General features: G+C 49.1%; 1 protein-coding gene across 2 annotated transcripts in view; it reads left to right on the plus strand.

Moving 5' to 3' along the window:
* NRDE2 (NRDE-2, necessary for RNA interference, domain containing) overlaps positions 1-23,895 on the plus strand; it is a 45,800-nt gene that overhangs the window by 3,559 nt on the left and 18,346 nt on the right. Inside the window, exons 2-6 of one of the 2 annotated variants that reach the window (XM_043919294.1) lie at positions 10,234-10,345; positions 13,366-13,599; positions 14,033-14,221; positions 17,128-17,277; positions 23,209-23,659. In XM_043919294.1, coding sequence (XP_043775229.1) covers positions 10,234-10,345; positions 13,366-13,599; positions 14,033-14,221; positions 17,128-17,277; positions 23,209-23,659 — 1,136 coding nt within the window. The remainder of the gene's footprint in view (positions 1-10,233; positions 10,346-13,365; positions 13,600-14,032; positions 14,222-17,127; positions 17,278-23,208; positions 23,660-23,895) is intronic. The other variant, XM_043919295.1, reaches the window with a different exon arrangement.

The following is a 23,895-nucleotide window of genomic DNA, read 5'->3' on the forward strand; positions in this document are numbered from 1 at the left end:
ACTGCATTTTGGACTCTTTTGTTGACTATGATGGCTACTCCATTTCTTCTAAGGGATTCTTGCCCACAGTAGTAGATACACTACTATCTACTGTTTAACCCATTGCAGTCCATTTTAGTTCAGTGATTCCTAAAATGTTGACATTCACTCTTGCCATCTCCTATTTGAGCACTTCCAATTTGCCTTGATTCATGGACCTAACATTCAAGGTTCCTATGCAATATTCATCTTTACAGCATCAGACTTTACTTCCATCACCAGTCACATCCACAACTGACAGTTATTGCTTTGGCTCTTCATTCTTTCTGGAGTTATTTCTCCACTGATCTCCAGTAGCATATTGGGCACCTACCAACCTGGGGAGTTCATCTTTCAGTGTCCTATCTGAAATAACAGGGAGGGAATGCAGCCCTGGCCATCAACAGAAAATTGGATTAAAAATTTACTGAGCATGGCCCCATGCATCAGACCAAGGCCCAGTTTCCCCCTCAGTCAGTCTTTCCCATCAGGAAGCTTCCATAAGTCTCTTATCCTTCTCCATCAGAGGGCAGACAGACTGAAAACCACAATCGCAGAAAACTAACCAATCTGATCACATGGACCACAGCCTGGTCTAACTCAATGAAATGTGTAGGGCCAACCAAGATGGACGGGTCATGGTGGAGAGTTCTGACAAGACGTGGTCCACTGGAGAAGGGGATGGCAGACCACTTCAGTACTCTTGCCTCGAGAGCCCCGTGAACAGTATGGACAGTAGAACTTCTGTCAGCTGGTAGTTAGATCTAGAGAGTTAGGTCCAGTTTGAAAATCCCTCGTTGGGTTCGCTCTGCACTTGCTTTTGCTCCAAATCAGGAGGCTGAGCTGTCTGGTTTTCTCTCCTTCAGCAGTTAAGGTGGACCAGTGGCTTCCTGGACAGTCTGTGACATCCGTTATGAAGCTGCCCATGGGTCTGTCTCCTAAAAACTTCCATGCCTGTTCTCCAGCCTTCCCCTACCGGTTAGAACTTCCAATAGTCAATGATATCCTTCCATTTTTTTATCCTCAGTATGAACAACTGCATTTGCCTTCCTTTTCTTCTTTAAAGTCTAGTTGATTTACCATGTTTCAGGTGTAGAGCAGAGTGACTCAGCTATATATATATATGTATATATATATATATATTCTTTTTCAGACTTTTTCCACTACAGGTTTTTACAGAATACAGTTCTCTGTGCTGTACGGTAGGTTCTCTTTCTCTATTTTATATAGAGTGTGTATCTGTTAATGCCAAGTCCCAGGTTTATCCCCACTCCCCCACTTCTGCTTCTTAACTGCAGAGTATTCTGCACTTTACCTTAAATCCCAGAGATCACTCTACACTGGAGTACGTAAATCTTTCTCAGTTCTTTTGACTGGTATCTAGTGCTCCATCAAGTGAATGTCACTTACTTTATTCTGACAGTCCCTCTTAAGGACATTAGAACTGTTTCTGGTGTTTTGCTGTTAAAAACAGAAGTACTGTATTTTTGGCCTGATGCTGTAAAATGTTATGAAAATGTAAGATGGTGTTAGTACTGATGTGTGCAGTTTTAATTAAAAAAAAAAACAAACACAACTCCTGGGCAGCAATACCAAAGCAAGTGAGAGAGGCTCTTTCCTCCACTCTCTCAGTTCTGTTAGGAGTTAAGCCAGGATTAAAGTAGGCATCGTACTCAGTAAGCGTTTTGGGGAGGCTGAGTTCAGCAGAATTCATTCTCTCAACAAACAGGTGTCCAGCGCCTCCCTTGTGTTAGGAGCAGCAGAGAGCCCCAGGGTGTGATCCCTCCAGTCCTTGAGCTTTTCTTTCTGCATCATCAGATTGATGAGGATTGTCTACTCTGATAAAACATTGTCGCTTGGGAGTCAGACATCTGGACAGAGCTGGGGGAAGAGATGAGGCTTATGAAGGAATGACTGAGACTGTGCTCCTGCACTCACTCGCTCAGTCGTGTCTGATTCTGCAACCCAATGGACTTTGGCCTGGCAGGCTCCTCTGTCCTTGGGGTTCTCTGGGCAAGAATACTGGAGTGGGCTGCTGTGTCCTTCTCTAGAGGATCTTCCCAACCCAAGGGTCCAACCTGGCTCTCCTGCATTGCAGGCAGATTCTCTACCAGCCGAGGCAGAAGGGAAGCCCAAGAATCCTGGAGTGGGTAGCCTATCCCTTCTCCAGCGGATCGTCTCGACCCAGGAATCGAACCAGGGTCTCCAGCTTTGCAGGCAGGCTCTTTACCAACTGAACTATCAGGGAAGCCATCTCTGACATAAATGCTATAGTGTTTTCTTAGGCAGTCTCCCAAGGTAATAGAAATAAAGAGAAAACAAGTGGGACCTAATTAAACTTACAAGGTTTTGCACAGCAAAGGAAATCACAGACAAAAGGAAAAGACCGCCCACAGAATGAAAGAAAATATGTGCAAATGATACAACTGACAATGGCTTAATTTCCAAAATATACAAATAGCTCATATATAATTCAGCAACAAAAACTAAAGGACCCAATTGAAAAATGGTCAGAAGACCTAAGTAGACATTTCTCCAAAGAAGACATACTGATGGCCAATAGGCACAATGAAGAGATGCTCAGCATTGCTAATTATTAGAGAAAAGCAAATCAAAATTACAATTAGGTACCAAACTGGTCAGAATAGCCATCATCAAAAAGTCTACAAATAACAAATGCTGGAGAGGGTGTGGAGAAAAGGGAGCCCTCCTACCCTGTAGGTGGGAATGTAAGTATGTGCAGCCACTATGGAGAACACTGTGGAGCTTCCTTAAAAAACTAAAAACAGAGCTACCATATGACCCAGCAGTCCCACTCGCAGGCATATATCTGGAGAAAACAATACTTTGAAAAGATAGATGTACCCCAGTGTTCATTTCAGCACTGTGTATGATAGCCAGCACATGGAAACAACCGAACTGTTCATGAGCAGGTGAAGGGATAAAGAAAAGCTGGTACAGATATACAGCGGGATGCCCCTCAGTCATGGAAGGAACGACAGGACGCCACTCGCCGCTGTGTGAGTGGACCTGGGGATCATCTAAATAAATAAGTAAAATGCTAAATAAAGTGAGTCAGAAAGAGATAGACAAATACCGTATGATACCACGTGTGTGTGGAGTCTAAAGTATGGCACAGATGAGCCTGTCTGTGAGGTAGAAACAGGCTCAGTGGTGGAGAGCAGACGTGTGGGGCCAGAGGGGCAGGGGTAGGGGCGGGGTGGACTGCGGGTTTGCGGTTAGCAGACACAAACCATCCTGTGTAGAATGGATAACAGCGAGGTCCACTGCACAGCACAGGGACTAGATTCAAAATCCTGAGGCGAACTATCATGGAAAAGAATATATAGTAGAATGTGTATGATGTGTGGGCTTCCCAGATGGCGCTAGTGGTAAAGAACCTGCCTGCCAGTGCAGGAGACATAAGAGGTGTGGGTTCAGTCCCTGGGTCAGGAAGATCCCCTGGAGGAGGCCTTGGCAATTCGGTCCAGTCTTCTTGCCTGGAGAATTCCATGGACTGAGGAGCCTGGCGGGCTGCAGTCCATAGGGTCGCAAAGAGCGACTGAAGCGACTTCACACACACGTGTGTATAATGGAATTACTTTGCTGTACAGCGCAAATTAGCACAACATTTTAAATCGTCTACACTTTGATAAATAAACTATGTGTGATTCACTGGTGATGCTTTACAAACATGTATTAAGTCATTGAATCCTCATAACAACTCTATGAAGTCAGTACTGTCATCAGCATTTTTCAGAAGGAAGCAGAAACACAGAGCCGGGATTTGGGCTATGACTTGGGCTCAAGCAATCTAGCTTCAAAATCATGGACTCTTTTTTTTTTAAATTTTGCATATTTTAATTTCAGAACTAAAAAACCACAACACACAACATTTAAACCCTCCTGCTGTCTCTGGCTTCTCACCTGAGGAGCCCCAGGCTCACTCCACCACACCTACCCCAGGACCAAGTTGGGCCTGGGCGTTAATGGAGATGAAGCAGCGTGTGTTCTCGTAAACATGCATCTTTGCTGCTGAGCTTTTGGACCGTAGGCCCGATTCTGTCCATGGGATTCTCCAGACAAGGATATTGGAGTGGGTTGCCATTTCCTTCTCCAGGGGATCTTCCTGACCCAGGGATCAAACCCAGGTCTCCTATGTTGGAGGCTGATTCTTTACTGTCCGAGCCACCAGGGAAACCTCCTCTATCTATAATGGAATTGAATCAAAGTATTTTCCCTAGTGATGGAGAAATAAAATTGTATAAGAAACTGATATAATCACAAAAAGATTTGTACTTGAAGTATTCATGATGGTTCGTATTATTTTGTGTAAAGTCACAGATAATGTGGTTCTTACAGTTCCTGCCTGGTTTTGTTAGGCAGTGGGTCTAAAATTGTTTTTCTGCCTGGTACTTTCCCCCTTCTTCCTTTCTTAGACATGTGTATGGGTATAGCAGGGTGCTAATTTCCAGGTCAGTTTCAACCTGTGATTTACTTACCTGCAGGGACAAAAGGTTTATCAGCCAGTCAGCTTTTCTATCTTAAACCCTCGGCATGTGGTATCCTGCCAGTCTTCTCTGAAACATGTTACATCCTGCTTGGTATTAGCACAAGTAGCTAGATACATAATTGGCATTTGTAAATTATTTGAGGATGTAAGTAAATATAGAAAAGGACTTTGCAACCTGATTTATAGTTATCTTTTGATCTCAGCTAGCTTTCCAGGATTCTGTGTAGTTAAAATTTAACAATGCAAATGTGTCATGTGAAGTGTTAGGATTAAACACAAGCACCAGGTGAGCAGGGACTTGTTCACCACTGTGCCTCCAAAGCCTGGACCTGTGCCTGTACATGCAGTAGATATTCCATTCTTTAGTTATTAAACCTGCATTTACAGTGAAGACCAGAGAAATTATAAAGTTGAGCTTTATACCTAGACAATCTCAGACTCTCTCAGTTCTGTAAGTCAGGTGCGGAGGCACGAGGATGCAGATGTGATTCACATTCTCATTCATTTTATTGATTCAGCAACTCCTCACTGACTGCAGCCACTTTGCGCCTGGGTCAGGCACTGCACGGGGAGTAGAGAAGGCGGCTCCTGCCCTCCTGTGGCTCTTGCTTTGGGGAGAAGGAAGTGGGAGGCGCGGAGGCAAACGGGAACCTTGGCAGCAAGAGTTGCAGGGCAGTCAGTGTCGTCGTTTGGCTGCGGAGTAGTGTCGTTTGTCGTTTTCGTTTCTTCTGTTGCCACTCTCGATAGTGTCACAGTAATCTCTGCTCGCCTGGTCCCTGTAAAGGTCTGGGTTGTTGGCCTTTGGCTTAGAATTCCATCCGAAGACTTGACATGCAGGTACTGAGATACAATAGGAAAACGCCGTAATAGTCCCCTGTGCCACCTGCAAAGAAACTTAGGAAAAACAGCGCCTTTGTTGAGGAGGAGGAGTTAGCGCCGTGGTGGTTAGAAGGGGCTGGGTGGAGGGTTGAGACGTAGGGTGGGGTGTGTGTGACTTCCCTTCCCGGGGCCTCTGACTGCTGATCCGTAGGGGAGGGAGGGGCATCAAGGCTCTGCTCCCCGTGAGCCCTCAGCAGCAGCAGCCTGCTGCTTCTCTCCTGCATCTTGGACTTCTTTTGAAAGACTGCATTTCAACAGTGAGTTCCTTGGTAAAAAATTAGAAAATTTCTGGACTAGGTGATCTCCCCAATTTTTCTAAGCCTGATATCCAGTGAATATTAAATATTCCACATGTGTTCACTGCTAATACGCTAGCTGCCCTGCTCCCCCCCCCCCAAAAAAAAAAGCTGCAGCAACTTCTTATCAGGTCAAAATACCTTTTTTTTTTTTCCTACAAAAGGTCATTTGATTGAGATGAAGGTCACTCAGTGGGTCAACAATGATTTGAGTTCAAAACCCAAGAGTTTTAGTTCTTTATAAACTCCTTTTTTTCCCTCCACAGTGGCCCCATGTGGCGAAACCTTAAACACATCCTTGTGTTCAGTCGCTCAGTCGTGTCCAGCTCTTTGTGACCCCATGGGCTGTAGGAGCCCAGACTCCAGGGGCCCACCAGCTCCTTTGTCCGTGGGATTTTCCGAGCAAGAATGCTGGAGTGGTGGCCATTTCCTTCTAAAAAGCTCTTTTTTAAAACCTCCTGAAGGACTCTGGAGAGCCACGCACTTTGTTGTTTTAACGTGGGTGTTTACTTTTCCTCTAGGCTGTTCTCACTATCTGAATATTTATGTAAGAATCTAACAGACTTCTTTGAGAGCATCTCTCCTTGCATATCGTTTGTTCCCTCTTTCCCCACTTTTCCTTTGTTCGTGATTGTTGTCTTTGCTCAGTCGTGTCTAACCCTTTGCTACTCCACGGACTGCAGCATGCCAGGCTTGCCTTGCCTTCACTGTGGTAGAATCCAATTATTGTGAAAATAACTGGCTCTCAGTGAGCGGCAGGAACTGTTTTCACATACCTCTTGCCAGAAATCAGGCCCAAGGGAAGGGAACCCCCACAGGAGGAGAAAGGAGACAGCAGAAGAGAGACCGCGTGAGCAGCCGTCTCCGCGCCCCCTCAGTCAGGCTGCACCTGTGACTCCATCCCTGAGTCTCCTCTTCTGCGCAGTGAGGATTGTGGTTCCTCCCGCAGAGGGTTGTTGTGAGGATTAAATGTGTCTGTTGCTTAGTCTCTTGCTTGGCCTGCAGTCAGGCCTCTATAACCTAGGTTCCCTCTCTTCTTTCCCTTTACTCCTGCGCTTTTTCTCTTCTCTCTTCAGGAGCTTTCCTTCCTTCCTCCACCCCCTCTTTTCCGCAAATATTTATTAAACTCCTACTGATGCGTGCCAGGCATTGGTCTCAGTGCTGGGGATACAGCAGTGAGTGAAACGTCGGAATGTGCGTTCCAATATCCCCTCCTCACTACGATGCACTTAGCATCAGGGACTAGAATACAGAATGTGTAAAGAAGTCTTACAACTCAATAGTAAAAACACAACCCAATTAAAAAATGGGCCAAAGATTTGAATAACTATTTCTCCTGAATTACGGAGGGCCAACAAACACATGAAAAGATTCTCAACACTGAGTCACCAGGGAAACGGAAATCAAAACCACAGTGAGAACACAACACACCCAGGAGGATGCCTGGGATCCAGAAGACAGAGGGACGGGCTGGCAACGATGTAGAGAAATTGGAATCCTCATACATACCTTGTTCATGGGAGTATGAAACGGTGCAGCCAATTTGAAAAGCAATCTGGCAGTTCCTCAAAGTGCTGAACATAGGTTCCCATAGGACCCAGCAGTTCTGCTTCTAGATGGTTGCCCAAGATGACTGAAAACATGTGTCCACATAAAAACCGGTACCTGAATGCTCACAGCAGGATTTGCTACAGCCTCCAAAAAGTGGAAGCAACCCAAGTGTCCCTCAACTGACAGTGGATAAGATGTCCCTCAACTGAAAATGGATATCCATAAACTAAAATTATTGTTGTTCTTCAGACCCTAAGTCGTGTCCAACTCTTTGCGACCCCATGAATTGCAGCACGCCAGGCTTCCCTGTCCTTCACCATCTCCCAGAGCTTGCTCAAACTCATGTCCACTGAACTGGTGATGCCATCCAGCCATCTCATCCTCTGCTGCCCCCTTCTCCTCTTGCCTTCAATCTTTCTAAGCATCAAGGTCCTTTCCAATGAGATTATTCTGCAATAAAAAGGAGTGAAGTACTGATACATGCTACAGCGTAGATGAACCTTGAAAACATTATGTCAAGTGAAAGAAGCCACTTACAAAAGAACATATATTGAATGATCTTGTTTATATTAAAATGTTCAGTTCAGTTCAGTCTCTCAGTCATATCAAACTCTTTGCAACCCCATGAATTGCAGCACGCCAGGCCTCCCTGTCCATCACCAACTCCCGTAGTTTACCCAAACTCATGTCCATTGAGCCAGTGATGCCATCCAACCGTCTCATCCTCTGTCGTCCCCTTCTCCTCCTGCCCTCAATGTTTCCCAGCATCATGATCTTTTCAAATGAGTCAGCTCTCTGCATCAGGTGGCCAAAGTATTGGAGTTTCAGCTTCAGCATCAGTCCTTCCAATGAACACCCAGGACTGATCTCCTTTAGGATGGACTAGTTGGATCTCCTCACAGTCCAAGGGACTCTCAAGAGTCTTCTCCAGCACCACAGTTCAAAAGCATCAATTCTTTGGTGCTCAGCTTTCTTTATAGTCCAACTCTCACATCCATCCATGACTACTGGAAAAACCATAGCCTTGACTAGACGGACCTTTGTTGGCAAAGTAATGTCTCTGCTTTTTAATATGCTATCTAGGTTGGTCATAACTTTGCTTCTAAGGAGTAAGCGTCTTTTAATTTCATGGCTGCAGTCACCATCTGCAGTGATTTTGAAGCCCCCTAAAATAAAGTCAGCCACTGTTTCCCCATCTATTTGCCATGAAGTGATGGGACCAGATGCCATGATCTTAGTTTTCTGAATGTTGAGCTTTAAGCCAACTTTTTCACTCTCCTCTTTCATCAAGAGGCTCTTTAGTTCTTCTTCACTTTCTGCCATAAGGGTGGTGTCATCTGCATATCTGAGGTTATTGATATTTCTCCTGGCAATCTTGATTCCAGCTTGTGCTTCTTCCAGCCCAGCGTTTCTCATGATGCACTCTGCATATAAGTTAAATAAGCAGGGTGACAATATACAGTCTTGACGTACTCCTTTTCCTATTTGGAACTAGTCTGTTGTTCCATGTCCATTTCTAACTGTTGCTGCCTGACCTGCATACAGGTTTCTCAAGAGGCAGGTCAGGTGGTCTGGTATTCCCATCTCTTTCAGAATTTTAAAATGTTCAAAAGAGGCAAATCTATAGACAGTAGATCAGTGCTTGCCTAGGGCTCATGGGGGGGGGGTGGGGAGGGCAGGAGGCGGGTGCTGGAGAATGACTGATGACAGGTGTGGGGCTTCTTTGGGGAGGGTGGAGATGTTCTAAAATTACGGGGATGGTGGCGGAATTCTAGAATCACTAGAGACCATTGACTGGTGCACTTTAAATGGGTGAGCCTCGTGCCTTGTGTCCCAGTACAGCTGTTACACAGTGTAATTCCCCGTGCTCTCTTCCCACTTCAGCCCACTTCACTTCCCACCTCGTGCATCCTCTCTCCTGAGCGTGGGGTTACACCCTGGCTCCCAAACAGAGCAGGGCGAGGCACCTGCCCCCCATGGGCCGCCTCGCGGCCACCCGTGTTTCTCCTTCCTTCCCAGCCAAGACTGCTAAATGTTAGAAGATAGGTAATTTAGAAATTGTAAATTGTAGAAGAGTCAGATATGAATGGATAAGCAGGAAGAAGAAATATTTTGGACATTTAACCTCACTGCCCAGAGATAGTCATTATTCATGTCTTATATAATTTTAGCATTCATTTAAAAAGTTGACACCTTCCGTTTTTGTTTTCACAGAGCACTGTTATAAGGGAAAGCTTATGTTAAGTTCCTCTACTGAGATTATTGTTGTTTAGTTGCTGACTTGTGTCCAACTCTTTTGCAACCCCATGGACTGCGGCCTGCCAGGCTCCTCTGCCCGAGGGATTTCGCAGGGAAGAATACTGGAGTGGGTCATTTCCTGCTCTAGGGAATATTCCTGACTCAGAGATTGAACCCACGCCTCCCGCCTTGGCAGGTGGATTCTTTACCACTGAGCTACCTGGGAAGTCCAAAGTTAGTGTATAGCAGGTCAAAGTAACCTATACTAAGATAGAACATTGTAGTTTTTTTAAGAATAAAAATACCTGAATCTTCTGTATTACTAAGTATGATAGGTTTTTATGCATGGCTTTTTTTTTTTTTAACTATTTAGAATTGTCTAAATAAAATTTGGGGTCAGGAAACCCTAATGCTTTGGGAGGTTTATGCTCATTAGCTTGTGGATGGAATACATACAGTCTCGTTGCATTTTAGGCCACACTTCTTATGAGGCTTTTGCTTAAGCCGCAGCCCAATATCACAAGAGGATTTCAGTCTTAAATATTTTAGAGTGTGTTAAAGCCCCATGCCCTGTGAAATAAGAATTTCATGGGTTCCCTTCAGCCTCTGTGGACTGTTCAGAATGTCTGGCTGACGTTTTTTGTGAATTAGGATGTCAGCTGGTAAGACAGATTCCCAGCGTGAGAAAGCCCATTGAGCTAATTTCACTCATCTTTTCTCCCTTTTGCCCATGTGCAGAATTAGACTGGCTGAGCAACCCAAGCTTTTGTGTTGGAGCCATAACATCTCTGAGCCGACAAACTGAAGAGGCCAGCAAAGCCCCAGTTTCTGAAGGGTCACCACTGACAAGGTAGATTTTGTTTGTTTTAATGATTGTATTTATTCCTGTTTTACTTTTGGCTGTGCTGGGTCTTCATTACTGCACAGGCCTTTCTGTAGTTGGGGAGGGCAGGATCCCCTCTCTAGGGACGGTGTCCCGCCGCTCACTGCAGCGGCTTCTCTGGCTGTGGAGCAGCGGCTGTCGGCCCATGGGCTCTGGAGCGTGGGCTCGGGAGTCGCGTCTCCGGGGCTCTGGAGCGTGGGCTCGGCAGTCGCGTCTCCGGGGGTCTGGAGCGTGGATTCGGGAGTTGGGTCTCTGGGCTCGGGGGCATGGGCTCGGGAGTTGGTTCTCCAGGGTTCTGGAGCGTGGGCTCGGGAGTTGGGTCTCCGGGGCTCGGGGGCATGGGTTCGGGAGTTGGGTCTCCGGAGCTCTGGAGCGTGGGCTCGGGAGTTGGGGCTCTGGGGCTCTGGAGCGTGGGCTCGGGAGTTGGGTCTCCGGAGCTCTGGAGCGTGGGCTTGGGAGTTGGGTCTCCGGAGCTCTGGAGCGTGGGCTCGGGAGTTGGGTCTCTGGGGCTCGGGGGCATGGGTTCGGGAGTTGGGTCTCTGGGGCTCGGGGGCATGGGTTCGGGAGTTGGGTCTCTGGGGCTCGGGGGCATGGGTTCGGGAGTTGGGGCTCTGGGGCTCTGGAGCGTGGGCTCGGGAGTTGGGTCTCCAGGGCTCGGGGGCATGGGTTCGGGAGTTGGGTCTCCGGAGCTCTGGAGCGTGGGCTCGGGAGTTGGGTCTCTGGGGCTCGGGGGCGTGGGTTCGGGAGTTGGGGCTCTGGGGCTCTGGAGCGTGGGCTCGGGAGTTGGGTCTCTGGGGCTCGGGGGCATGGGTTCGGGAGTTGGGGCTCTGGGGCTCTGGAGCGTGGGCTCGGGAGTTGGGTCTCCGGGGCTCGGGGGCATGGGTTCGGGAGTTGGGTCTCCGGAGCTCTGGAGCGTGGGCTCGGGAGTTGGGTCTCTGGGGCTCGGGGGCGTGGGTTCGGGAGTTGGGTCTCCGGAGCTCTGGAGCGTGGGCTCGGGAGTTGGGGCTCTGGGGCTCGGGGGCATGGGTTCGGGAGTTGGGTCTCCGGAGCTCTGGAGCGTGGGCTCGGGAGTTGGGTCTCCGGGGCTCGGGGGCATGGGTTCGGGAGTTGGGTCTCCGGGGCTCGGGGGCATGGGCTCGGGAGTTGGGGCTCTGGGGCTCTGGAGCGTGGGCTCGGGAGTTGGGTCTCTGGGGCTCGGGGGCATGGGCTCGGGAGTTGGGGCTCTGGGGCTCTGGAGCGTGGGCTCGGGAGTTGGTTCTCCGGGGCTCGGGGGCATAGGTTCGGGAGTTGGGGCTATGGGGCTCTGGGGCTCTGGAGCGTGGGCTCGGGAGTTGGGTCTCCGGAGCTCTGGAGCGTGGGCTCGGGAGTTGGGTCTCCGGGGCTCGGGGGCATGGGTTCGGGAGTTGGGTCTCCGGAGCTCTGGAGCGTGGGCTCGGGAGTTGGGTCTCTGGGGCTCGGGGGCGTGGGTTCGGGAGTTGGGTCTCCGGAGCTCTGGAGCGTGGGCTCGGGAGTTGGGGCTCTGGGGCTCGGGGGCATGGGTTCGGGAGTTGGGTCTCCGGAGCTCTGGAGCGTGGGCTCGGGAGTTGGGTCTCCGGGGCTCGGGGGCATGGGTTCGGGAGTTGGGTCTCTGGGGCTCGGGGGCATGGGCTCGGGAGTTGGGGCTCTGGGGCTCTGGAGCGTGGGCTCGGGAGTTGGGTCTCTGGGGCTCGGGGGCATGGGCTCGGGAGTTGGGGCTCTGGGGCTCTGGAGCGTGGGCTCGGGAGTTGGGTCTCTGGGGCTCGGGGGCATGGGCTCGGGAGTTGGGTCTCCGGAGCTCTGGAGCGTGGGCTCGGGAGTTGGGGCGCACGGGCTTTAGTTGCTCTCTGGCAGTGAGATCTTTGCTGATGGACCAGCAATTGAACCCATGTCTCCTGCATCGGCGGGCAGATTCTTTACCACTAAGCCACCAGGGAAGCCCACGATAGTTTTTTGATAGGCGGATTTTTAGTCTCTGTCAGCATACCACCTATAGCTTAGCTTGAATAGTGACCCTTAGAAAACCTTGTGATGAAAGAGTTAAGTAAAAACTCTTTGTTTTACGAAACGTAATGGGGTGATCTTTGACCGTTTTTCCCTTACCTCACTCTTTACAGATCATCCTTTTTTTTTCCCTCCTTTGCATTGCAGTGGCAAGTACATGACACAGTTACTGCCAATAATTAGGCCATGAGGGAAATAGCATCATTGTGATTCTTAAGTAACTTTATTAACCTCATTAGTCACCTTTAGAATATTGTAATTCAGATATTTCTTTAGTTGCATAAAGATGGAAGTTGCATGCAAAAATAGGTTTTGTAATAACATAGGATAAAAATCTCATGAAAACTTTGGGGAAAACAAAGGCACACATCTCTACCCAGCTTTGGAAGAATTTTGTTACAGATCACTGGACTGAGAGATGAGCTCCCTCACAAATATAGACCAAATGGTCTCATTAATATGATGTAACCTAAAAGTGTGGGAAGCCTTTAGAAATTGAGACTAGTTCATGCATGAGAGGGAGTAATGAGAAAGAGCTCATTCTAACTTTGAAAAACAAGGACCAACTTTAAACCCATTTTCTTTTTCTTTTTGGCCTTAAGAACATCCTGGCATAATATATAGGACTGAAAATAAACCTTTTGTAGATTTTTTAAGATACTGTATTTGATAACTGGTAGATTAAGAATGTATAGCTATGAAAATATAGGTTTAGAAGCCATGAAGATTAGAATCTCTTCAGCCAATGTTATTTTAGGTCCAACTCTTAAATCTTGAAGGTAAATTTATAAGCCAACTTTTAAATCTCCAAGATAAGTATAAGCCAGGAGGGTACTGTATAATGTATGAGCAAATAGTAAGCCTGAGTGGATGTTTATAGAGAATTGCCTTTTGCATGTTTGTTTACTTGCATATTATTTCCCTAATTCTCTTTTGAAAATAATTCTAATGTTGACCTTCCCAAACAGGAGTCCTCTAAAATCAGAGCCTTCAGATGAAAGCGACACTAACAGAAAGCCCAAAGAAGCAGGCAGGAAAAAGAAGAAAGAGAAAAAGAAGAGAAGGCAGCGTGAGCACCACAGGGAAGCCAGGAGCAGGCGCAGGCGCTCGGGCAGCCGTGGGTCTGAGCCAGGCGCCGGTTCTGAAAGGGACCGACCTTCCGGAGGCATCAGAGACAGTAAAGGGGCGTCAGAGAAACCGAAGTAGGTTTTCTATTCCCAGATGTTTATGGTTTTTCAAATCTTGGATTTTTCTCCCTTCCTTGTTGCCACAAGTGAGACATTTGAATGGTGATTTAGCCACTCAATCAAAATGGAGTGAATACATATCTCAGTAAAATTGGGGGAAAAAAAAAACCAGAAAGAGCTGTGTCACTAGGTCAGTGAAAGAAAGGAAAAGAAAAAAGAAAACTTTCATTAAAAAAATAGGGCCATGATTTTATTTGAGAAATGTTATCTGGGTGCAGCAATGATTGTGTCAAAATCTGATTCAGACAAAAAGCCTACAGGATTTTTGAAAGATGACAGATAGGCCTCACAGTGGGCATGTGGGCCAGTTGGCTACTTAGTTTTACACTTTTGTGAAGAGTAAGAAACTTGTCTTAGCTTTCTCTTTCTCGATACATCTTTCTTTCAGTCACTCACGTCAGAACGCCCGTCTGCAGACACAGGATAGACTCGTGGTTGCCACGTGGGCGGTGAAGGCAGGGACGGACCGGGAGGGGGTGAGCGACGGGAGTTGTCATGTGGGGGGACACGCACCGGGGCCCCGCTGCACCGCCCAGGGAGCCGTTCACATCCGAGAGAGACCGTCACGGAAAGGAGTGTAAGAACAGAACCCCGTGTGTATTCCAGACACACTCTCTCTGTCTGGCTATGGTCCACAGAGCCCTGAAAATGATCATTGCGCTTGTCCTTCTCTCACGTTTGTTTACAGCCGCTGTGCTGAAGGTGCGGAGTGGCTCCTGACCGCAGCACTTCCTCCCCTTGGGGCCTTCCCCCCCGCCTTTCTCCCCGCGTCTCCCCTGGCCACAGTGGCCGAGGCGCGCTGCATATCAGCCCCGTCATAGCTTTTCCTCTCCGCTTAGTCTAACGTCCCCCTGCATGAGGGGCACTTTGCTCACACATGGGACAGGTGGTATGTGGTGACAGTACTTGAATTATTCCTCGTTTACCTTGTTTTTTCTTTTTGTTCGTGTGGTCTAGATGAGAGAAAATTTTAAGTCCTACCCAAGGCATACTTGAAAAAATTGAGTGCTGTTAAGGTTTTTGCAGCTCTTCAGGGATTATCTGTTCTTGCTGTGTGCTTAGGAGTCCCCGTGATGTCAGTGAGCTCCGGTTGGAGTGCGTCTGGAGTCGGGCCTGTGGTCTCCACCAGAGACACAGACACCGTGCCTCCCAGGGTCCTCCGTCATCAGAGCCGCGGTGAAGAATGCTGCGGGCCTCGGGGCTCAGAGGGTCCGCATTTCTTTAGCCCACTCTGTCTCTTAGGTGCTGCACCTGTGACCCTAGAGAGGAAGAGATAAAGGAGTCCAGCAATGAGGTTCCAAATCGGGCTGGATTTCTGGGGGCAGGAGGGCTTCCCTGGGGGCTCAGTGGTCAAGAATCTGCCCACAGTTCAGGAGAGGCAGGTTTGGTCCCTGGTCAGGAAGATCCCCTGGAGAAGGGAATGGCAACCCACTCCAGTATTCTTGCCTGGAGAATCCCATGGACAGAGGAGCCTGGCGGGCGGCTGTCCGTGGGTTTGCAGAGTCGGACACGACTGAGCGACTCAGCAACAACAGCATGTGGACAGAAACCACTCCCGCCTGGCTCGCCATCGAGTCCCCCCGGCAGTTGGCACAGGGCCCAATGCGTAGTAAACACGCAAGTACGTTTTTGCTAGTGTGAATGAGTGAATGAATATATCACTGATGTTCTTGCTTTTTAGTATGTCTTCAAAGCAAAGTACATGAGTTGCTGTGTGTTCCAAAGACTCATCTTTAACTATTTGTCTTTTCTTTTATTTATATGACTGAGGAAAATGAGTTTTAAAGGATTTCCTGAAACTCTACAGAAGCAACCATAAGAAATTTGAAAGATAGTTATTTTCAGCCTGTGCCTAACCACATCAGAAGTGATCTTTACAGTCTCTTGGCAGCTGTATGACCCAGACAGCGTTTTTGAGTCTTGGTGTTTTGTAGAGCGGCCCCGTGAAGGTCGGAGCAGCCCCGTGAAGGTCGGAGCGGCTGTCCTTGTCTGTTTCGTTCTTACTGCTCTCTTGTGCAGTCTCTTCCTGGGAAGGCGACCAGGAAGAGGTCTTGTTTCCATTTAGACAAGGGGCTAAGACATTAGTGAGTCGTGAGTGTCTCCCATGAGGTCAGGAAAGCAGCCTGGGGCCGGTTGAGGGGCGTGTGTCCTGTGTGGGACTCTGAGTCCAGGGTGGTCAGGGACAGCCCCCTGCAGCTGCTGATGGCCTCTGTGTCCTAGGGTGAGCTCCTCTTCACTTCCAGGTGGTGGCACTTCCTTCTGGCGCACAGCCCAGACCGCATCCTGCTTCCTGACTGTGGGACCCAGGAGGGGAGGCGTGAAGGGCTCGCTGCTCCCCAGGCGTGGTCTGCAGCCAGCCCTTCCCACCCCCAGCTGGCTTTCCATCTCTTTCCGGAATGCATCGGTCTCTTTCTATCCCTTTTGCTGCTGATTTCGGCTTTTGTCATCAGAAAACCCTCCACAGTTGTTCTGGAGGGGCGTGAGTTAAACCTCACCATGTATTTTAACCCGAGATGCATCATCCTGCAAATATTTATTGAGTAGCTACTTTGCATCCCTGGAATACCATGCCCTTGCGTTCCCAGCCAGGAATGGTTTAGAAGCCTGGAGAATCTTGATTTCTATCTGGGTGAAGCCAGAAAGCAAAGATGGAACAACACTTAATGGCTGTTGTGACTCCTTTGGCAGCCTCTTTTGTCAGGACCATTATGGATGATTTTCTTTAGAGGAAGAAAGATGTTAGATGCCAGAAAAACCTTTCCCCTCCTCTTAGTTGACTCCTAGGGAACTGGTTCTTTTTGTGTCTGAGCTGAAGGTCTGCCATATCGCAGATTGGTTCAAAGTGATAAATGAGGGTCCTGTTTTACAGTGGACTCTCTGCCCTTTCGGTCAAGGTCCGTGTGTAGGCAAAACGCCCTGCATAGAGCCCAGACTGTAAACAGGAGCCTGGGACCGCGTCTTGGCAATGCTGGAGACTGAAGCAGTCAGAGCTGTGGCTTTGTTTCGTTGTTAAGTTTTCAGTTGAAATCAATTATCTGAGCACTTTCAGATAAATGAGGCAAAATAAGGGCAGCCTTATTTTCCCTCCTTCATTTATTCCTTTCTTTTTCTTTCTTCCTTCCTTTCAAGAAGAAACCTTGTGTGTAAATATGTTTGAAAGTCAAGTTATGATCATTTAAATGAATTATTACTGTTCTTTTTTAAAGACACCTGTATCTTTCATGTTTATTTTTGGGATCAGTTGACTTCTCTTCTTGGTAAAGTGTCACTTAAGACAGTCTTCGCTTTGTACTTTAACGCACTTTCCAGAGCAGGAGCCCGGCCCCGTCTTTTTGGCGGATACACATCGTCTGCAGGAGGTGTGCGCGAGGCCGTAAGGGCTCTGACATGTTTCACATTCACGCGTCCGAGACGTGAAGTATGTAACTGGGGGGTTTCTAAATGCCGCTCCCTTTTCCTTCTTCACCCTCCTCTGTCCCACAGTCAAGAAAATAATGCCGCCGCGGATACCGGACGTCACTGTGTTTGGCTTGAGGACATCCAGGCTCTGACGGGAGAAACCTTCCGAACGGATAAGAAACCGGATCCTGCCAACTGGGAGTATAAGTCTCTTTACCGAGGAGAAATTGCGAGGTGTGTGTCTCAGCGTGTTTCTCTGGTCGTTCTGGTGGGATGGGACTTCTGTCTGCTGTGAGCTCTCAGCACTGTCTGTGTCCCCCCGACTCCCCCCCATTGACTGTTGAGCTTTATCCACTGTTCACTTGTTTAGGCATACACAGTAGAAGGTGAGTCATCTCACGCTGTAAAATAAAAGTTTAAACCTGGAGATCAGGATCCAGGTTGGATTAATCTTATTCAGCCATGGTACTTGGTGTAGTGTGTGACACAGTAGGTGTTCAAAGAATATTTGTAGATTGAATGGGTCTAAAAATACCTTGAACTGATTGTGACTATCCATAAATCATGTGGTTTAATCTATATGCCTTGCTTAAAAGTTACAAAAGCCTTTTATTTATCCAAACCACCCCCCACGCATGCCATTTTAAAAAATGACATTAAATGATAATGACTTTTTCAAAATGTTTCTGGCATATGTCACCAGATAATCATAAAAACAGGTGATGGTATCTGCTTCGGCAATGAGTTTAAGCTTTTTTCTCTATCCTATATTAACGCATATATGTAGAATCAAGAAAAAATAGTATAGATGATCTTATTTGCAAAGCAGAAACAGAGAGAGCCGTAGAGAGCAGACATACGGACCCCACGGGGAAGGGGGTGTGTGGGGGAGGACGCGGGGCGGGACTGACGCGTGCACACTGCCGGTGCCGAGTCTGAAGCAGACCGCTGTCCCGCACAGACAGCCCTCCTCGGCGCGCTGCTGGCCCCAGCGGGAGCGGTCAGCGAAGGACGGCCTCTGTGCGGGTGCAGAGGCTCACCGTGTGGGACAGGAGCCAGCATCACGCGGGAGAGGAGCTCTCCGCCCGTGGAAGGGGCTCCTCAGAAGAGCAGCCTCTCTCCTCGCACCTGGCAGTCAGAAACAGCTGAATCCTCAGTACACTCTTCAGACGCTTGGTACCTTGTAGGACATAGTGAACGATGACACACAGTCTCTTGCTCCCGAACAGCTAGGAGGCAGTGAAAACTGGAGGTAGAGAATCATGGGATTTACGGCCAAGAGGAGGCCTTGAAGTTGGTGATCATTCTTCATGGGCTGACTACCTTTTAAAGTAAATTTTTGCTCCCATCCGTTCGGCGCCCCTCCGCCTTTTAATTAGGGTGTCACTCAGCGTGACATTGTAGCTCACCACATAAGCAACTCCAGCGATAATTCCCTTCATGATGAGCTGACATCAGTTATTTTTTGGTGCATGTTTGTGTCTGCATACGGTCTCCTGAAGCCTCGTGGCAGGGTTAATACCCTCATGTTTATGTATTTTGGAGTGATACCAGTGCTCCCTGAAGCCCTCCGTGGTCTGTCATGCCGCAGCGAGGGGCGACCCTGCGAACGCCGGCAGGGCACAGAGGGGGCAGCGCCAGCCTGTGCTTTTCTGCTGCTGGAGTCAGCCTGCTGGCTCCCAGCTGCTCCAGGAGGAGGCTCTCTGACCTTACCCAGCCAGGAGAGGAATCTCGGATGCAAATACCTTCGGAAGGTCATACACCAGGAAGTAAGAGGGTTGGGATTCACGCCTATACTTCTCTGATGCTCTTCCACCATCCCCAAGGAAGAGAATGGGTCCTGTGGTTGGACATTTTCTAGGTTGGGAAACAGAAGATGCTGGTTCTCCTGACTTTGCCAGTGACTAGTACCATATCCCAGGCAAGTCACTTAACCCAGGGGTCCCCAGCCCCCGGGGCGGCCCTGTGGGGAACCCCGCCACACAGCCGGAGGTGGGGGGCGAGTGAGCACAGCGTCTGCTGCTCCTCAGTGCTGACCCATCCCTCCCGTCGATGGGAAAAAAGTCTTCCAGGAGACAGGTCCCTGGTGCCAAAAAGGGACCGCTGACTTAACCTTTCTGAGCCCCTGTGTCTTCATTTGTAAACTGGAAATTGTAACTCCTACTGTGCCTCACACTCAAATATCAGAAATATTTGATAAGGAATTAGAAATTGGTGTGCAAAGATAAAGGCTTACTATCTAGTACTAGATTAAAAAAAGGAAGCAATATTAACAGAGAGTGGCTCTTGAACCTCTGCTAGTGAGTGGCCCAGAGCTGAGGAAGAGAGTGCTTAGAGACAGCTTTAATTCTTCTAAACTGCAAAGAGACTACTCCAAAGGGTGTAGGACATTGGTGAGATTTCATAGTAATTCGCTAAAGCTCAAGTTGGGTAAAGTCTTGCCCAGAGTAACAGCTATACAACTGTTAGTACCCTGATCTGTGAAGGTGGTCCCGTGGCATGCTGAGCTGGTCAGGACGGTGGGAATACGGTGTCAGGCCCTGAATTTTCACATTTGTTAAGAGAGATCCTGACAAACTATGAGCTTTGACAAGACAGTGAGCAGACACGTGGCTAAGACCGTCACGCGAGGACGGTGAGGGCTGTGGGTACCAGCCTGTGTCAGGGACACGGTCTTCGTCTTGTAGGCTTTGCTGCACTTGGGAAGGTGGGTTGGCAGAGTCCTGTGTAACTTGGGAAGCGGCACCAGGACCAGTGAGTGGAAGTTTGGCTCGGCATAAAAGCAGATCTAAGAATGTGAGCATCCCAGCAATGGCGTGCAGTGTGTTGAAGCATTGTGGTAAACAGGGGTCAGGTTCTAAAGTTAGTGTGGAACGGGTCCAAGTTACCTTTGGAAAGTTCCCTAGGACTAATGCACTGTCAGTGAAGTTCAGCTATCTTTTTTTTTTTTTGCCATTTTTGGAAGAGTTTATTTTTTCTTTGGCTATCCACCAGCTGAAATAGTTGGCTCTTGTTTAGGAGCCAAGTTGTATGAAATAATACTGATAATTTAAACTCACCTAGTCCTTACTGTATGGCTTAGCCTGTTACATATATAAACTTTTTTGATCATCCTAGCAATTCTGCGACATAAATTACTGTTATGGTCACTGTTTAACAGACGAGGAAACTGAGGCAAACAAACAAACTGTTTGTTTTTTAAAACTTGATTACGGTCACCCAGCTTAGTAAGTGAAGGAGCTGGAATTTGGACCAAGGCAGTCAAGACTCTGAGAAGGCCTGTGTGAATTGAATTCGCCAAAGGAAAGGCAGATTTGTGTTGCCCAGCCCAGCTCACTCCGGGACCCAGACCCGCTGAGTGGGCTCAGGGCAGAACTGGGCACTGGATTTAAACACGTTCACTTCCCAAGCCCTTGTCCTCTCTTGTTTTCTCTTTTCATTTCTCTCTCTTTTTTCTCCTGGTGACTAGGTGCCTAATGTGTGTGCTCAGTTGCTAGTCGTGACCGACTCTTTTGCAACCCTGTGGACTGTAACTTACCAGGCTCCTCTGTCTGTGGAATTTTCCAGGCGAGAGTACTGGAGGGGGTTGCCAGGCCCTCCTCCAGGGGACCTTCCCGACCCAGGGATCGAACCCACGTCTCTTGCCTCTCCTGCATTGGCAGGTGGGTTCTTTACCACTAGGGCCGTCTGGGAAGCCCCTGAGTGCCTGTCTGGTTTTATAACAGATACATTTGATATCATTCACTAAACCTCCAAACAAAATGGGTGTTCCCACCTCTGGAATTATTCAACTGAAGACTAGCTGATTATTTGATAAGGATTTTATAGGAAAAGTGCCTTTATTGGGGGGAACTATTGCATTAAATTACATCCTAGGCCCGGTCCAGTAATTTAGATCTTATAATAAGTGATAAATTGGGTAGAACCTAAATGTACAACAACAGAGAAATGGTTAAATAAATTATGGGACACTTCTAGTGAGCCGGTTTGAAGTCAATAAAAATGGTTGTTTTCTGAAACTAGTGGTATGAAGAAATGCTTAAAAGTAGGGAGAAAAGGCTGAAGCTATTTATCAGCTATTTAAAACCAGGGTATATAAATGAATGTGCCTAACACACATGCACATTATCTGAGTGTTGACACTTAATAGCTGCATGCTTTTTTCTCCTGTATCATCTTCATCTAGTTTGCTACAAAAGGAAGCTATTAAAATCACCTTTACAAAATACAGTTTTAAAGTCAGATAACTCAGCAACCATTTTTTAAGAGATCGCTTGAATGTCTAAAACACTGTTGACTTTCAGTGAAAATAGTAATTAGGGAGAACAAAACTCGTTTTTAACTTAACACTTGTTTCTTAGGGCAGCGGTCCCCAAACTTTTTGGCACCAGAAACCAGTTTCCACGGCAGAGGTGTGGTGAGGGGAGTGGTTTCGGGCTGACGCCTGCACGGTGGGGCCCGCACCCCGCGAGGGTCTCACGTCCCGCTGCTGCTGGCGGACCCGAGGCGGGGCTCAGCAGGGCCGCGAGCGCTGGGCAGCGGCTGGAAACACAGGCCGCACGTCCCTCGTCCACCGCCCGTCAGCCTCCTGCAGAGTTTCCCCAGGCCCCTTTCCACTCTGTCCACACCCCACCTCCCGGAGAGGATCACCGTCCTGAGTGTTTGCCGTCAGCGGTTACGTCTGTTTCAGAATCGCACGTAAACGGAGTCGAGCAGCGCGGCCTCCTCCGTGTCCGACTCCTCCTCCCTGCGGGGCGTGCCCCGTCCGCGGCCACACGCCGTCCTGTCCCTTCTCCTGTCGGGCACCTGGACGTCCTCCCGCGTCGGCTGCGATGAGTAAAGCTGCCGCGGACACTCGTGCACGGCTCTTTGTGTAGGATTGTGGTTTCCTTTTTCTTGGGTAAATACCTAGGAATAGAATTGCTAGGTCATGGGTGAGGTCTATGTTTAGGTGTTTTTTTTAAACTGCCAGACCTTTTCCCCAAGTGATTGTGCCGGTTGACGTCCCCGCAGCGGCGCGTGAGGCCCGGCCCCCGGCGGGCCCCTCGCCGGGGTGTCCATCGCCCTGTCCTGGTGGTCTGTGCCCCGGCGCGCCGTGGTTCCCGCTTGCCTTTCCTCGGTGGCCGGCGAGGCTGGCCGCCTGTTACGTGCTTATCGGCCGCGCGTGTCTTTCCTGCCGCTTCTGCTCAGGTCGTTTGCAGATGTTTTAGTTGGATTGTTTGCGCAGCGCGCACACACACGGAAAAGGGCCCTGTCTTCCTTAGCTTTGTACAGATACTCAGTAGTCATGCGTTTGGAGCTCCGGGGACGCCTACACGATCCATAAAAGCGTTTTAGAACCCAGCCTCTCTTCCTGTGGAGTAGAAAATAGCCAAATGTAATTTTATTTGACACACTTTGTCTCAGGATTAAAAAAAGAACCTTAGACCTCTCTGTTATCTTCTGAAGTAGACAGCAGAGAGGAAAAGGGCCTGGTCCCGGAGCCAGAGGACCCGGTGTCACCTGAGGCCTCAGCGTCCTTACTAAAGAATGAGGCTGGGGGGAGACGATGGCGTCCCTTCGCCCGTCACACACGATGCGGCCTGAGGGGACGTGATGACACCCTGTGCAGAGCTTGGGGTAGATGATGGCGTCCCCTCACCCGTCACACGCGGTGCGGCCTGAGGGGATGTGATGACACGCCGTACAGAGCTCGGGGGAGACGATGGCGTCCCCTCTCCTGTCACACGTGGTGCGGCCTGAGGGGACACGATGACACACCGTGCAGAGCTCGGGGGAGACGATGGCGTCCCCTCTCCCGTCACATGCGGTGTGGCCTGAGGGGACGCAATGACACGCTGAGCAGAGCTCAGGGGAGAAGATGGCGTCCCCTCGCCTGTCACACGCGGTGCGGCCTGAGGGGACGCGATGACACGCTGTGCAGAGCTTGGGGGAGCATAGGTACTAAGTTCTGGGAGACAGGCGTGATCTGAAACTCCTGAGACATAGATGAATGGCACAGTAGAGGAAAAGTCCTGGAACTTCTCTGAGTAGAAACAGTTTGAAGGGAAGATGAGTTTGAATACGTGAACTTCACTGGCGGAATGAGAGTGTCTGCTGGGCCTTCGGTCTGTGGAGCCAGTGTGCGCGTTCTCTTGGTAACCTGTTTTCTTTTTCAAACATTAGATACAAGAGGAAAGGAGACTCCTGCCTCGGCCTCAACCCGAAGAAGCAGTGTGTGTCTTGGGAGGGGACTTCCACAGAAAAGAAGCGTTCCCACAAGCACACTGAGCGCTACTTCACCAAGAAGAGCGTGGGGTTAATGAGCGAGGCCGGCCTCTCCGTCAGCAGGCAGCCTGTAGCTCCGTCATCCCAGCCGCTCTCCTTTATCCCGGTGGGGGGCGTGGACGACGCGGCTCCCCCTCCTGCCAGCTGGCTGAACCCGCTGGGGATTTACGATCAGGCCACAACGCAGTGGTTACAGGGACAGGGTCCTTCGGAGCAGGAGTCCAGGCCACCAGACTCACAGCCCGACCGAGAGTGCGTGCTCCTCAAGGCCAGGGTGGAGGAGTTTAACAGGAAGGTTCGGGAGAACCCTCGGGACACGGAGCTGTGGATGGCTTTTGTTGCCTTCCAGGTAAGCATCACTGTCCCAGTTCTCCTGCCTGGGAATGATGGCCCTACTGTTGGGCACTGGTTTATCCTGCAGTGACTGTTGAGCTCCTGTGAGGAACCCTGGTGCTGGGCCTCTAAAGATGAGAATAGAGCCCTTGCCCTGAGTCTGCTCAAAGCCCAGTGATGGAGACTGATGTGTGAGGGGTAGCTGCAGTCTGGGGCAGGACATGCTGTGACGTAGAAGCTGGGGATGGAATG

Source organism: Cervus elaphus, chromosome 12, assembly GCF_910594005.1.
Source record: "Cervus elaphus chromosome 12, mCerEla1.1, whole genome shotgun sequence".
Classification (NCBI taxonomy): domain Eukaryota; kingdom Metazoa; phylum Chordata; class Mammalia; order Artiodactyla; family Cervidae; genus Cervus; species Cervus elaphus.